At 35.4% G+C, this 16,294-nt stretch overlaps 1 protein-coding gene across 4 annotated transcripts in view; it reads left to right on the forward strand.

The window, feature by feature from the left end:
• The window catches only part of CWC22 (CWC22 spliceosome associated protein), a 33,807-nt gene extending 19,330 nt beyond the window's left edge, over positions 1–14,477 (forward strand). For 2 of the 4 annotated variants that reach the window (XM_075028321.1, XM_075028322.1), the window contains exons 15-20: positions 4,877–4,954; positions 6,083–6,235; positions 7,165–7,292; positions 8,257–8,358; positions 8,462–8,658; positions 12,010–14,476. In XM_075028321.1, the coding sequence (XP_074884422.1) occupies positions 4,877–4,954; positions 6,083–6,235; positions 7,165–7,292; positions 8,257–8,358; positions 8,462–8,658; positions 12,010–12,596 (1,245 nt within the window). In that variant the 3' untranslated portion in view covers positions 12,597–14,476. Of the gene's footprint in view, positions 1–4,876; positions 4,955–6,082; positions 6,236–7,164; positions 7,293–8,256; positions 8,359–8,461; positions 8,659–12,009 lie in introns of all 4 variants that reach the window. The other 2 variants (XM_075028323.1, XM_075028320.1) reach the window with 2 other exon arrangements.
• The last annotated feature ends 1,817 nt before the right edge of the window (positions 14,478–16,294 follow it).

The raw sequence follows: 16,294 nt of genomic DNA on the forward strand, positions 1-16,294 counted from the left end.
CAGTACCATTGCCATGAGTGTAATCCCTGAAGACACAGAACATCAGGAAATGCACATATAGGTGCAGAATCTGGATATTGAATTAAAATTTGGAAAGACCCATTAGTGGAACTGGTTTACCCTCTTTCATTCTCTCCAGTTAATAATGTAGACTACACAGTTAAAATCGAAAACTGTTTCTAAATAGCTCAGTAGGTATGAATGAACTAATTGCTTTGGCTGACCTGAGATTCCTTTAATGACCTGAAGGATGGAAGAGGGGTTATCCCACAAAGGGTCTAAGCTTTCACAGGAAAAATCGTCTAAACATATAGATGGACTATTCAAAATATCAATTGAAATAATTAGTAATGGATTAAAAGAGGTCTCTTAAGCCACAGCTATATGGGATGAAGGCCCAGAAACACAACTTAAGTTTTAAAAAGTACTTCTTTAAATACATATGCTCATAACTTTTAATAAGTTTAAATTTTTCAGTTCTTGCTGATCTTTTCTATCAGAAAATAAATTAAAAAAAAAAATCTTAAGACTAATTTTCAATTGTCTTAGGTGCTTAAAGCTTAATTGTATTTTTTGGAAAATATGCTGCATGTGCTTTATAAATGTGGCAGGTGATATTTGTGTTGAAGTATTTCCAATAAGCATAAAATAAAGTTTTCTAAAATTGCGTATCTTTATGACATTAAAGATAGTAATGAGGTAAAAATAGCCAGTTTCATTATATAATTGGGAAGCTCATTGCCTTTTCTGTGTATGTTGTGGTATATGTTGATGTGTACACAATGAAGGTATAGAAGGGATACAGAATTATCCTTTATTTTTGTGTTACTGATAACAGGCATTAGCTAGAATTCTGACTAGACTTTGATCTTCCAAACATGTATGTATGCATTTAACCTAAGGGGATGGAATTGCTCAGATTACCTCAGTGACATCACTTAATTTTAAGTTTGGCATGTGTAGCCTTCAGGTGGAAGGGAAGTAGATACTGTGGGGCTTTAATGTATTATTTCCCCACACTCTTTTGTGTGTGTGTTGTAGGCTTGTGGCAGCATGATTAAAAATGTATCTATTCTTATATCCAGTTAATGATTCCTGTGTAAAATGTTACAGGTTTGATTTGTGCAAGATTTTTGAAAAATGTATTCAGCTTTAAGCATACATTGATCTAAATATAAAACAAGCTGAGATAAAAAACAGTAAAGGGACAATGAAAGTTGAGAAGGATCATTAGCTGACCAAACCCAGGACAGACCTGGAGACAGTACAGTAGCTGCTGAAAGCACTGCATGTAGTTTGCCAAATGGCCACCTGCTACTGAAACATCTTCCATGGCTATGCCAGCCTTGGCTCTAAGTGGTAATTCGACAAATACAGAGAAAGAGGAGAGAAGCTGGAAAAAATAGGCACATGTGATGGTTACACACATTAAAATATGCAGCAGTAGGGAAAGCTTTAAGGTAGTAAGTGGAAGTAAAATACACTTCAGCTGAAATAAAAGAGGAAAAAGGAAAAATGTAGCATCTGTAAAAGCAGTGCAAATGTATAAAATGCAAGGCACTAATTTCACATAAATCAAATTTCACATTGATTTAAACCAACCTATGTCCTTTACTAGGTTTGCTTCCAACAAATCAATTCCTCTAGTTCCTTGTATGATTGTAGAAACCAAGTGCTGGTATTGATAGTTTTATATTTTAAGAAGCTACATTAGCTTACACAGGGTGGGGATGTCTCATGATTGCTTCAGCTTGTATAGGCAATGGATGGGACAGAGCTGTGTGGCCAAAAAGGGAGGTGGAAATTACATTGCTTCCAGCTAGGGAGGAAAGAGGGAGACCTCCTCTTGGAGGTAGCCTGGGGGGCAGCTCAGAAATTGCAGTCTTAGCTGAATGCAAATCTTCAAGGAAAGAAATAGCAAGGAATAAGGGAAGAAACGGAGAGAAAAAAAAAAGCACTAAGGAAGCCGTGATGAGAAGGGAGTGAGAAAGCTGAGTTGCTTTAGCTTTTCTGTCTGCAGTGAACATAGCCTTTGTGTGAAGCTGAGAGCATATAGAGTGGGCAGGGTGTGCTTATTTTTTAAAATGGTAAAGCTGGGGAAAAAAGCAAGTCTGGTTTTTCTGTCTTCTCCTAGTTTGCCCTTTAGCACCTTTAAATGTTTGATGATACTTGCCATGTTAGGTTGAGCCATGGTCCGTCTAAACCATTGTCCTATTTGGGTAAGAGCTAGTAGGAAATGTTCAGGGAGAACTGTAAGAAATACAGTATATTTAAAGGGAGCTTTCTCCTTATCTTCTGTCTTAGCAGTTTTGGGAAGTGCCTTTTTTTTTTTTCATGATACAATAATGAATTTAAGATCTTTATGAAAGATTATTCACCATCTGTATGTGATGTCACATATTTTCAAAGCATTTTACTTCATGATTGGAGAGCTATACATACTTAGCTAAGCTGAATAGTCACTTGCTGAGCATTGTATGAAAACTGTTGAACATCACAGTGTATAAATTGCCTGTAAAACTGGGAAACAAATTCATCGCATTCTTTAAAGCAAGCGATGGACTAAAAAACACAGGCTGTTCCTGCCATAAACATCACCAGAAGTGTTATCATTGGGAGTACAGGAATGAGTTAACCTTTAAAGCTATAAATGAAGCTAGAATTGCCATATGAACATGTTGCATCTCTAAAATGATTAATTTTTTTTTTTTAAAGTATGTTAATTTTTAATCTGGAAGACAGTTACTCTAGACCTAACCTCAAATTGTTTAGATAGCACTAGCAAGAATGTCTTTGTGGGCAAATCTATTTTCATGCATGTGGTTATTCAAGATACCCTCCTAGAAATCATTGTAATATTTAATTAAAATGTTAAAATACTTAATTACTGTAAACCACAGGGGATACCAATGTTGTAATTGCATTTAAGATGAGGCAGAAAAGTAATTTGTTTTTCAAGTCTTGCTGATGTTATTAACAGTGGCATCAGCACTTTACCCTTTTTATTGTTTAAAAACTGATTAACTGCAGCATTACTGTAAAACAGGATAATATAAAAAGTTAATATGCATTTTAATACATCACACTAACACAATGTGACAGTGTTGAAAGGAATGCCTTTAAACACATATGTAAGTTTGATACGTTACTGCCTTGTTGTTTGGAGGAGGTATTTTTTTCTTGTTCAGCATGGTTGGCTTTTTATTTGGTTTGAGTTTTTATGATGGGAAAAATGTTTCTTTTTGGAACACGTGCTTGGAAGAATGGCACAAGTGGGAGAATATGAAATCTGGTATGTGTTACAGTAAACTGGTATAAGATATAAAGAGGACAAAATGCTTGAAATTATCCAGTATTTTTTATGGGAGTGTTACTGTTAGTTTAAAGAGAAATTAAACTAAATGTGAAAGATGTGTGACTGACAGCTGAAAACCTATTTGGGAATGTCATAAATTGGTTTATGCTATGGAGTTGGTCTTGCAAAAAAAATAATAAAAAACTTAATGGGGGGAAAACTGGAGTCCTGTTTAAGCACAGTGTCTTTCATGGCTCTTAATTTATATAAAAATGTTTGCTTCATTTTTCTTAATTAATGTTTCAAAATGTGCCCTAAACCAGTTCATAGCTGTATTACAGCTTACATAGTAGGTTAGCGGAGTGAGTTTGGTTTTAAACTCATGCATGCTTACTTGCCTAGATCACTGCTCTCAGCTGGTGAAGGGCTCTGGTCCTAGAGGCGAGGTAAAAGCAGAATCCTCCCCTTGTGTGTTTCCCTCTGGTTCTTGGTGTGACGTGTGTGAAAGAATAGGAGGAGGTAGCTGCCAGAGGGTGATTCAATAATGATCTTGGCGTGATGGTATTGGGGAACAAGGAGAGAGGGAGCCAGACAACCTGTATTCCAGAAAGACTGGGACTAGCTGTTCTAGATAGTTGGTATCAGTGGTAGGAGAGCATCTTCTGCGGGACTGTCGTAGCTGGTGCTTACGTCTGTGACCACCATGGAGATGGGGGAAAAATGGAAGGCAGGCTGTCAGTGATGGGGAATGCACAAAAGTTTTGGGAGGCTACTCTAGCTAGGCTTCCTCTGCTCCTTCCTAACCAATGAGAGATGGTGTTCTAGAGGGTAATTCAGAATATAAGCCTAAACCAGCTCCTTTAGAAAACTTCCTCACTGTCTTGGTTATAGAGGAAGTCTAGGCATATCAGCCTCCCAAGGTCAAGTTTAGTCTTTCTTGAATGTCACCCTCAGGCCTTTCTGGTGAAGCAGTTAGTGAAACACTGCCTTCTGCTTGCTTATGGTAAGCAGAGGTGGTTGTGAAAATTACGGCTGAATAATTAAAGATATATTATTACATACCGAAATCTGCAGATATTTCTGATTTTGGAAATACACTGCTAAGCATGCACATTATATTTGAGTTTCCAAATGGCTTGTAAGCCATTTTGACATTTGGAAGTTGCAAAGAATCTTCATTTTCTATAAATGCAGAGATTGGTGCTATTTTTAAAAAGAAAAAACAAAAACCACGAAGAAAGTCCTTTAAGCCTTCCTTCTTTATCTTAAACCTCCTTTTTGCACTGTGGTAAAGTCATTTTGTGAATTAGTTTTGACCTTTGAGGGTGTTAACTCACAAATTTTAGCTTCAGCAGAAGAGGAAGTTTGAATGGCAAAAGTTCATATTCATGTCCCAGATAACTTCTAAAACATGAGAAATTCAGAAAACTATTGATGTTGCCAATGAAGTTTTATGTGATGGTTCTTGTTTCAAAGCTCGCATCCATGTAAGGCTTTTTTCAATATTTTAGTACTTAGTAATGATGGGGTTTTGCTGCTACAGTGAATTTACCTAGAGATTTTTTTTTTTTCTTAAACCAGAAAGAACTCTGCAATATGATACTCGATTGCTGTGCTCAGCAAAGAACATACGAGAAATTCTTCGGGTTACTGGCAGGGGTGAGTTCGGTTTTCAGATTTTACACTTTATGGTAGATAATTTCATTGGTTTACTCAATTTTTTGGTGTGTCGAACTTAAGTTTTACTGGATAAATAAAACTAATAGCCTTTTTATCATTTCGAAAATGGTTATATTAGTTGCTTGGTTGTATTAGTGGATTGAATTAACATTTTGATTGTAATAAGTATAGTAAATGCAGAATGAGAGAACTCATTTTCTCTTTATATTGTTGTGATAGAACAATAAATCAGTGGCAAATGAATGGTATTAAAAGGAGGTAAAAGTATTATGAGTTACCAGAAAATAACCTTTTTACAGTGCTGAAGATTAATTTTGGAGATGCCTGTCTTTTACCACTTCATTCAAAGCTGCTTAGTAGGTTTTATTTAGAGCACAAGACTGAATACTTACTGTCCTGAGCTTGTGGGTGGGGTTTTTTGTTTGTTTGTTTTTCAGTAAAGTGCTAGCTCTTTGTTTTTATGTAACTAATTGCTAATTTAGTTGCAGTTATTTCTTAGTTAAGTTTTCCCTATGATATTAACAGGTCTGACCAGTTATGATAAAATACTTGTCTTCTCAAGGGAGCAAGTTATGCTGGAAGGGAATGCTTTTTCCATTTGTATTTTTTGTCCAGTATTTGAGGAAATACTTCTGCTGACAGTCAGTTACAAAGAACTAACCATATGAATCTACATGTTCAGTAGAATATGAATGTTAATTTCTGTGTTCTTTGGAATGTTTATATCCAAAATGTATTACCTCTGTGTTCCCTGCTGCCTCTTTAATTTTAAATAGTCATTCAGTGATGTGATGAAAAAAAGTTACATTTGATGGGGTTACATCAGGTGAAAATACTGGATGTATGGAAGTAAAAGAAATGCCGGATAATTTGTTGTAGTTCAAAATTGATAATTACTACTTTGCAATGCAGATGAGTTTCTTGTTCTGACAAACTGCTGAAGGCAATAAAATGTATACATTTGAAGGTATTTTTCTTCTCCAAGGGTTATTTAAAAGGAAAATCTTGCAGTAAATATTTGCACCATTAGGTCACTTACATGTAGGTTATTTGCATGTTTAATATTTTGTTTAATCTGGTTGTTTAATTTGTACAATGTTGTCTCAGCGTTTCTGCATGTTGAAAAAAGAATACATGGAATCCTTTGAAGCTATTTTCAAAGAACAATACGATACTATTCATCGTTTGGAAACGAACAAACTGAGGAATGTTGCCAAGATGTTTGCTCATCTACTGTACACCGATTCAATTCCCTGGAGTGTAAGTAAAAAAGGCTATTGTCCTAGATATCTTTTTCAATAATTAATCTGCAGTATTCAGAAATAATATATAATACTTTAGTTTTGTATTTATTCTACAGTTTGGAACTACTTGTATTCGTAGCAAACTGGATTATTTTAAGTATTTTCTCAGGCACCGTTGAACAATTCTGTGTTGCTCCATCTCCTCTTTCTGCCCCTGTGCATCATCCTCCTCCCTTCCCCATTCTGAAGTAGTTGATTTAAGCTGTTATTTTATGGAGCTCAGCTGGAATTGGATGATTAAAATGTACTTTTTTAGAATTTTGAACTTTTAATCAGCAATGTAAGTAGCAGAACTGTCTCTGAAAAACAAGAAACCTTTAAAAATTATCTTAATATATAAAATTAAAAGTTCTAAAGAATTATAAGAAATTTAAAAATACTGCTATTTTGTGATTTAAGTGCCAAATAAATAAAAGCAGTCTTGCATTCTGAGATATAATAATATAACATTAAAAATGAAGAAATAAATATCAAGGTAACTTCTGTTTTCATACTCTTCTGTTCTTGTTTCACAGCCTAGCCTAATTGTCATTCTTCAGGCACACACAAGTCAGTCCAAATATTTCCCCTCTTTAGAACTTAAGTCCAGAATCTTTAACTACCCGGAAGTTCACACACCTGATTTTTCTCTTTAGAAGCTTTCCTGGATAAAATAAATCCTTGAAGAATTACTAGCATAGATATGATCAGAAACTGCTCCCAGGTGGTAGAAAAGAATTTTTGAGGAAGCAAGTCTTGACTAGGAATTACAGGGTTTATGTTCTTGCAGGGGGAAATTAGTCTTTATTAGTTATTTCATGAGAAAAAAAGTTTTTAAGATAAATAAAAAGAACGTATGTTTAAACCTAAGGGGTATTTTCTAAATGTTTTTCTAAATATTTTCAGGTCCTTGAATGTATAATACTGAGTGAAGAAACTACCACATCCTCCAGTAGAATTTTTGTCAAAATATTCTTTCAGGAACTCAGTGAATATATGGGACTTCCTAACCTAAATGCAAGATTAAAAGATGAGTAAGTTGAAATTTTATTTTCAAAACTGTAAATTTAATTAGTTCCTTTATCTGAAAAAGTACAGATAAGAACTCTGTTTTCAAGTTCAACTAAGACTGCAGTTCTGTAGCTGCAGTACTTCAAGAATCAGTTCATGTATAGATTTAGTCATTGCAAGAGTCCCATTAAGCTGAGTGTGTTACTACCAATTTGAGTTCAAATATATGCATGACTATTTGCAAGATGTATCTTTTTTTTTCCCAATGATATTCAGCTTGTAGAAGAATTTTCCAAGTGCAAGTCTATTTTTATTGTCAGCTATGTAGCTGTGTAATAAATGTTACTGTGGCTTTTTGCTGACAAAACTTAGAAGAAAGCAAAATAACTACTAGTAACAGTTTTTCTATGATTAGTTGCTTATCCTTAAGTGTAGTGTAAATAACACATTATTTTAAGTCTGTATATGATTTAATGCATTGTATTCTGGCAACGTTCCTTTCAGTTGCTTGAGCTATTTCCTGTAAATTGGGATTTCCTCTATGATGAAGAATTTAGTAGATGCTTTAGCTCATAAACTTATACTTGAAACTATACTTAGGGCCTCATTTGGTGGGATTTCAGCATAGATACCTAGATCTTCGAACTTCTTGGTCAACAAGTATTATCCTTTGCTATCACAGGCTACTGCAATTTCACAAGTCTCTTCAGGGCTTCACAAAGTCAGGCTTTCTTTTGTCATAATCTGACAGTATGTATGTAATTCTTGTGTGTGAAGAAGTTTGTTTTCATAAAAGAACAAGGTTTTAGATAGCATATTGGTCAGATACATCACAGATATAAACAATGAAAGTATAGAAAAATGCATGAAGAGAAAACTTTTACTGTCCTATGGAGATCCATACAGTTTGTTTTTCAGTTTACTAATGTCAATGAGAATTTGTGCTAAGCTGGCATGGTGCTTAATTTAGATGTTTGTTTCCATCAGAACATTGCAGCCTTTCTTTGAGGGATTATTGCCTCGGGATAACCCAAGAAACACTCGCTTTGCCATCAATTTCTTCACTTCTATTGGCCTTGGAGGACTAACGTGAGGAACACTATTCTGATTTGATATTTACTTTCCTTCTCTCCCCTCCCCCCTGCCAAAAAAAAAAAGTTGAGGGAAAAAAAACCCTTTTTTTGTTGATTAGGGATGAATTACGAGAGCATCTTAAAAATGCACCAAAGATGATAATGACACAGAAACAAGATGTTGAGTCATCAGATTCCTCTTCATCTTCAGAGACAGACTCTTCCTCGGATTCTGATTCTGACAGCAGCAGTAGCAGCTCAGAGTCATCCAGCAGCAGTGACTCCTCATCTAGCAGTGACAACAGCAGTGACTCTGGTACTTAAACATTAGCTATAAATATTTACTTCTATTTACTTCTATACTCCTATTTATTTTTATGTATACTTGTTTTGAGGAAGAACTAGCTGAAGACAGTGTTACTTTCTCTGCTTTAAAAACTAATTATTTTTTTAAAACTTAAAAGTTTTAAAATACTGCTCATGGAAATTTATTTTAGAATTTAGAAAAACAGAATTCCATTTTTTAAAACTTAAATTTCTGAGGAACGTTGTTTTGTAGATTAGTTTTTCTGCAGAGTTGATACCTGTTGCACAGTGCTATCACTTCAGTTTAGTGAAGGATGGAGGGATTAGAGTCATTCCCTATTAATATTTCTGTGGGATGCTTACTGGTGAACTGTAGAGACTAATGTCTACAGCTCTTTTTTGCTTGGCTTGATTGATTAAGCTTGATACTACTTGTGTCCTTCCCTGTAAATATGTACTTCTTCATGGGTCAGAAATGACATTGTTCAGTTCTAGCAATGTGTTTAAACTTTATTCTTCTTCAGAGTCTCCATTTCTAATTCCTCTTCCTAAGGAAGAGTTTGTGTGGTGTTACAGTGAAGGTTCTTGTCTGCAGAGAAATCTCCAAGGAAGAATTAGGTTTTGCTGACAACTTAGTATTTTGTAGTTTTATGCATTAATTAGTGTTTAGCATTTATACCATCCTGCTGATGTAGAACCTTCTATTTGACATGAGGTGTCATAAACGCTAGTATGTGTTAGTGTGTACATTCTCCCCCTTGTATATAACATGAGCAGATGATCACACAGCATGCATTTCTATAGTACAGAAGCTTGCTGATTCAAAGTTAATTTGATTTATTACGTGCCTTTGAAATGAAAATGTTGATTAATAAAATAAAAGCAGTGTGAACTGCTCATGCTTTGGAAATGCACTTTTGTTCTCCATTGCAATCTTACTGTACAAAGTCTGATTTGTGTGTCATCACATTAATCGCATTAATGACGACAAAGCACTAGAGGAGGGCACAGTTAAACAGGGTCAGAGAAGGCGTTGGTTCAGCAAAGAGCCAGATGGCTCCTGCATGGGCAGCTGCAGCTCTGCTGAGCTCTTTGATAGGAACCAGAGAGGTAAGTCCTTAGTGACAAACCAACTGAGTCTGCAGTCTGCTAGTATGAACACTTTATTTTTGTAAGTTTAGGACCTTACCTTTTACTACTTGTCCTTTCTCCATTCAGGAACACATTGATTAAAACTTGCATTTTGATATCTTTGCAACCTGGTTTCACTTTTTTTTTCCTAGTTCTTGTGTACTTAAATACAGTGGTCAGAACACTTAATTGGAGATAACTATATTCTTTAATGGTAAACTTGGTTGAGGCCCATTACTGGTTATAACTCCAAGTCTTCTTGTGTTTGCAGCTTTTTAAATCTTTAAAATAACTTGGTAGAGTTGAAAGGCATTTTTCAGAGGAATGTGCTACAGTATTTCAGTGTTTTAACAGTGCAGTGCATAAGAGAAAATAGAACTGCTGATTAGAAATGGAGAAGTTGAGCATACAGCTAAATGAGAGATCACTGTCTTACTGACAGTTAATGTGTGGAACTTCACCAGCTAGCTCAGCTCAGGACTGCTCTGGAGAGGTCCTTCCAACCAAAACCAGTCCAGCAGAGGACAAAATTTGCTGGTTATTAAAGCAGCTTGTTCCTTTGTATTTCCTTTCTTGGGTTTTTTTCTGCATTCTGGTGGATGTAAAATAGTAGGGGAAACAGTGTTTAAAAAACTTTATTAAAATCTGTTTGAATTGATCCATCATCATGTTTTATCAGAATGCGAGGAAGCCTTAGTTCAGACATGAGACTAGCCAGCTGCTGTAGAATTCAGATACTTGATGTACTATTAAATCAGTTTATGGCTGTGGTATTTTCAAAAGGTGTTTAGAAACAGTAAGCTGATATGATACTATAGTTCATACAATAAGGTGAATTAACAATTATTCTAAATGGCTGTTATTGATAAATACTGTCAAGTGAAACCTAGAGGTTCCTTCTAAAGAGCAAACGGGAAGAGTAAGGCCTCTTCCACTGAGATGAGCCCTGCTGTGTATTTGGAAATACAGAAGCTAGTTTTAATCTTAAATTGTTGACAAAGCTGTCACTATTTCTCCTGAAAATGAGCCAGAGGGCCATTGTTATGTTGCTTGGTACCACTATCTCAAGCTGTTTCAGCATGCCTCCGTCTCCTTATAGGGTAGTGTTGGAGATTTTTCTCTATCTGCTGTTTTTAATCTCCATTGACTGATAAGCTTTTCCAGGAAGTAATTGGAAAAGTAAACTATTTTTAAGAGCCTGGATGGTCTGGGAAGGGTGATCTTTCTAAAAAAATTATTTATGAGAGTGCTTTGATGTATGACTTTACAGCCTATGCCTGGTCCTTTTGTATCTAGTCAACAAGAGGATGATGATGGGTAGAGGATCTCAAAAGTCAGGCATCACTTGCAGATAGCTAAGGGACAAAAGCCCTGTTGATGGATACTTGTGAGCGGCAGGCCCATCTGTACAAATTTGAGTTGTTCCCTCTTAAGCAATTTACTTGGCGCGGGGGCGGGGGGAGCAGAGAAGCAAGGTTGTTGAAGTTCTGTCAGTACATAGAATTTCAAATCTTTTAAAAAATGAAAGCATGTCTTATGTAACCAAAAAATTCTTGGATCAACAGGTTTGCAGATCTTATGTCAGACTCCCATTGAGTGAGTTACTCTTTTTACACTAATGTGACTGCTTAGTAATGTTTTGCATTCAAGTGCGGGTTTGTTGAGTTGTTTGTAAGTTGAGGAAGAAGTTTCTTGTTTGAGCTGCATCATGTTCTCAACACCTGTATAGGCATTGTAAAGGGAATGAAATGCAGAAGGCTGTTCCCTAATTTCTTATTTGTATGCTTTTAAGGTTTTGGGGTGATGCACTGTGACCTTGCTTTTTGTTAGCATGAGAGTCTTGTGTTAGTAACAGCTGAGTTACTGAGAAGTATTGAAGCTTAGAGGAAAAATGGAGAATAGTCTTGGGCTTTGTAGTCATTCACACTTTTATGGAGAATTTCTCTTTATGTAAAATAAAAAGCCTGTAGTGCAGACAGACATTTAAAAATACTCAGTACCTGCTCTAATTAAAGAATGGGTGAATTTTCCCCCATTGCATGAGATACTCAGTTGGGGGTAGGGGGGAGCAATAAAGTCAAAGCTCATTATTTTGAAACCTTTGTCCAGATACATACCCACAAAAGTTTTGTGACAAAAAAATAACTCTCTAGAACTTTCTATGTAGTTTAACAAGTTAAGCATAATAAATTAAAATGCAACCTTATTCCCCTATTTGTTATAATTTCAGATGTTCCTAAAGCAAAAAGAAAGAGAATGCAAAAGAAAAATAGAGAATCTGATAAAGTTTCCAGGAAAAAACAAGAAAGGAAAAGGAAATCACTTGAAAAGAAAATGGGAAGGAGGCAGCAAGAGGAAAGAAGTGATACTGAGAGCAAATCAGAAAGAAATTACCAAAATTTGAGAGAATCACACAGGAGAGATGATGTATCAAAGTATCATCACAGAGATGAGTCCAATGGCAGAGATGGTTACCATAGTGGAAAGGATAGGAACCATGAAAGAAGTAAGGATTTGGAAAATAAACACAGTAATTCAAAACCAAAAAAAGCAGAGAGAAGAGCTTCTTTGTCTGATGATGAAAACTACAGACACTGGAGCAAAGATAATGGACATCGCAGTAGAAAAAGAGAAAGATCAAAATCCAGAGAGAGAGCCCATAATAATTCAAGTCCAAGAGAGGAGGAACAAGAAGACCGATACAGAAATGGTTCAGAGAAACACCGAGAGAAGTACAACCGTTATTCTGACCAGTACAGAGAATCCAGAAAGAACGAGGACAGACGAAGGGAGAATTCCCCACACAGACGAAAATAATACCTAACCAGAGTTTGAAATAAATGTGCATTTGAGCTATTAAAACTGTATTTTAAAAACTATTACTGAACTTTCTTTAAAAAAATATTTTGTACAAAGTGATAGTTTGCATTTGTAAATTTTATGAGACTTTTTCAAATTTTCAGTACCACTTTTTTGTAACTATTGCATTAAGCCTTTCTGTTAAATTCTTCATTTGGAAAGATGAAGCTGTTTATTTTGTGAATAAAACCATTAAGATATCAGTGAAATGGGTGGTTTTTTCACTTTCAAGTATTTGTTATTGTAACTTTATAGTCTTAAAAACATTGGTTTTTAACTTTGCTTGTTAATTGAAAGTCAGATACTGAGGCTGGGGTGATAAATGTAAAATTTCAGATTTCAATATGAATGTTATGTGAGAAGGCTTTATAAAAATTTTCAAAGATCAGCATGAGTGCTTCAGGCATTCTGTAGCTGTATATTCTTTCAACTTTGCAAACATGAAAGCAAGTTTGACCAAAATTTTCAGGAAATATTTCAGTTTATGTTTTTCTTCAAGAGTTAAAAATTGGAAAAGCAATATTGCTGTTTTAAATGTCACATCTGAAAGTGTGTCAACTTGTTCTGTTACTTTTCACAATGTTTTTTAATATTGTAACATCCTGAGCTAGTTACACTTGTGATCTTAGAGAAAGGAGGAAAAAAAAGTTGGTGGGGTTTTTTTTTTCCAACTATGAATTTGATTTTGAAGTCATGGACTTCAACTCTCGCCCTACAAAGGAAGTGTTTTAAGGAACATCTTTCCCAGTATATATTAAAAAAAGAAGAAATTGAAATAAGAGGTGTTTCAAATCTTTTTAGATGTGTTGAACTACATGGCTTGAAATGCTCAAGTTTATTAGAAGAAAAGTTTAAAAAAAAAAAATTCAATTGCTGCAGCAGTTTATATTATAAATTGATCTCCCTGGAGTCATTTGAAACAACTAGCTCAACATTTATTGTATGAGTAATGAACCAAAGTCATCTGGTTAAGACTCTTAAGTCTCATTAGTAACTAAGGAAAACTTTGGAAGTCTTTTTGGCATGAAATAGGAAGTAGTGTAGACATGGTCAGTAGGAAAGACAGGTGATAGTTTTATGTTATGCAATTGTTGATGCTGTAAGACTTCTTTTTGTGAAATGAACACAATTGCTGGATATACGAGAACTTACATGTTTCTTGTGTAAATCCTATTTCATGTTGTATAAAGCATAGAAAATATATTTGAGCTGTTTTATAACAGAATATAGAACAATTCCTAAGGAAATAGATCGGTTTTGCCTAAACCTTGTCACAACGTTTTTCTAAGAAAAATGTCACACTTTTAAATTTTTTTTTTTTTATTTAACAGAATTTATTTCTGCAAGCTTTCATGTAATAAAACATTTTCATTCAAAAACATTTGCATGGAAATGAAATTCATATTGCAGAGAAAAAATAAGGTTTCTATCTTATTATACCACACAGCTAGAAATGCTTTAGTGGCATCATGAGGTATATGTTGTTTAAGCTGTGGTGGTCTTCTGTCCAACGCACTTATTTTCAGAAGGATTTGTGCATTTGGGCAGTGTGTATTAATTCCAGAAAAACTTAATTTGAAAGAATGCTTTCTAAAAAGAATTCTGCTGATAATTGTTATGCTTTTTTGATAGCTTTTTACAAACATTATTGAAAATGATCTGTACTTCATAATGATTTAATTGTACAAACTCACTTTGTTTATCTAGAGTGATACTTCCCTTACTATGTTATGGGTTTAATAGCATAAATTTTATTAACCCATAACTTTTGAGATACTCTGTTCAAGTTTAAAAGCCTGTTGTTTACATCTTTAATAAATGAAAATACATTAAAACAATAAATCTGAAAACAAAATATTTATTTAAAAAAAAAGGCATTTGATCTCAGACATGCAGATCAGGAAATGCCAGCTTAAACATTTCCAATTCTTTGTGTTATTTCATACTACCTGATAAAAATATTGTGCTCTTTGGTGAAAAAAGGGACAGGGTGAGATTAGGACTTCAGCTGGGGTCTTAGCTGCAGTTACAATTTCTTGATGTTTTGGGTTGTTTTTTTTTAATTTCCAGAAATAATAATAGATATTAAATTTAGTAGAATGACTTATTAAAAATGGCTCTTATTTTTACCATTACTACTCTGAGCAGGTTCATGTTAGCTAGAAGCAGTAAGACAATGTGCAGTGGTTCCGATGTGTGCATGTTAACAGACGTGTGCTCAGAGGAATGGCTGTGCTATGGCAAACCAAAAGTGTCTCCAGCCCAGAGGCGCGGTGGTCAGTAATACCGATTGCATTCCCAGTTTTTAGCAGACGGTTGCTTAAGGACTTCCTGAGCCAGCGGCACTGTGTGCATCTCTGAATAAGGTCTCACCCATTAAATGGCCTAATTCTTTTAACGCATTTTGGGAGGATTCTGCATCACCCTGTGCCAGGAGTTCCACTATTTTACTGTACAGTGTGTATAAAAGTATGTTTCTTTCATAGCTTCTGCCTGATCACTTTCATTTGCTACTTTCTGATGTGTTTTCTGAGTAATGGTATGTATTTTTTTCCTGTTTGCCATCTTGTGTGTGATTTTATAGACCTAAACCTGTATATTCTTTGCTATTTCTTTTCCAGAAGTTAAAATTCACTTGTATTCTCCCCTTGTGTGGGACTGCTGTATAGACGTATCAGTTGTCCTGCCCTTTATTTATTTATTTAACTATATTCTTTATAAGGGAAAAGAAGTCAAAATACTATTAAAATATCCTCATTTTGAATACTACATAGTATTCCAGGAGTTGTACAGTGACAGAAGAGTTTTGGGGGTTGGTTTGTTTTCAGTCCATCCTCTAAATTGCTGTAGAGCTGACTGATCCACACTGATCCTGGGCTTCCTTTCCACAGCAGTAACAGCTAATTGTAGACCGTGCACAGTAATGAAGTGACTCATGCATCTAGTCTATAATTAGTATTGGAGCTCTAGCTTGTGTTTTGAATACCAGTTTTGAGTGAAAGGCTTCCAGAAGTGGAGGTTCTACGACATTCTTCACTATTTTTGCTCGGTTTTTAATCCTTGTTACTTAAAAGTGTGATTGGAACACCCTAGCCTTAGCTTTCTGCAATTGGGTCTGGTTATGACTTGGTTTAATAGAGACCTCTGCTCTCAGAAGTCACCTAATGTAGGTACCTCTAAGCCGTGTGCAGGTAACGGCTTGGCTGCCTCTAATGTAAAACAAATCCTAAGCTGCTTTGGTCTTACTGAACTGCAAGTTTCAATCACAAGTGCTCGATGCTGAAGAATGAAAACGTGATGGCAGAGAAATGTGCGGTTATTGGCCCTGTAGGTAGCAACCTATGCCATTGGACTTCAAAGTGTGTTACGAGCGGGGGTGTTCATAGCGATGCAGCGTTGGTCTTCGCAGTGTGTTTGAACATAGAACTGTCGTCAGCTTCTTGGGTTGGCTCCTGCAGTCCCTTGTGCCGGTCAGCGTTCAGGTGCAAGTTCCTCTTACGCGGGGCTGTACGTACTAACTGCCTTCGCCTGTCAAGGGCGACAGCTGTTGGAAGAAACTTCCAGACTCGGCTAGGTCTGAGCTGCTACGAACTAAAAAGATGTTTGGGAAGGAACTTCTGGTGGACCTGTTCTGATCTTGTATGCTTAAAATTTAC

Source organism: Buteo buteo, chromosome 5 (genome assembly GCF_964188355.1).
Source record: "Buteo buteo chromosome 5, bButBut1.hap1.1, whole genome shotgun sequence".
NCBI lineage: Eukaryota > Metazoa > Chordata > Aves > Accipitriformes > Accipitridae > Buteo > Buteo buteo.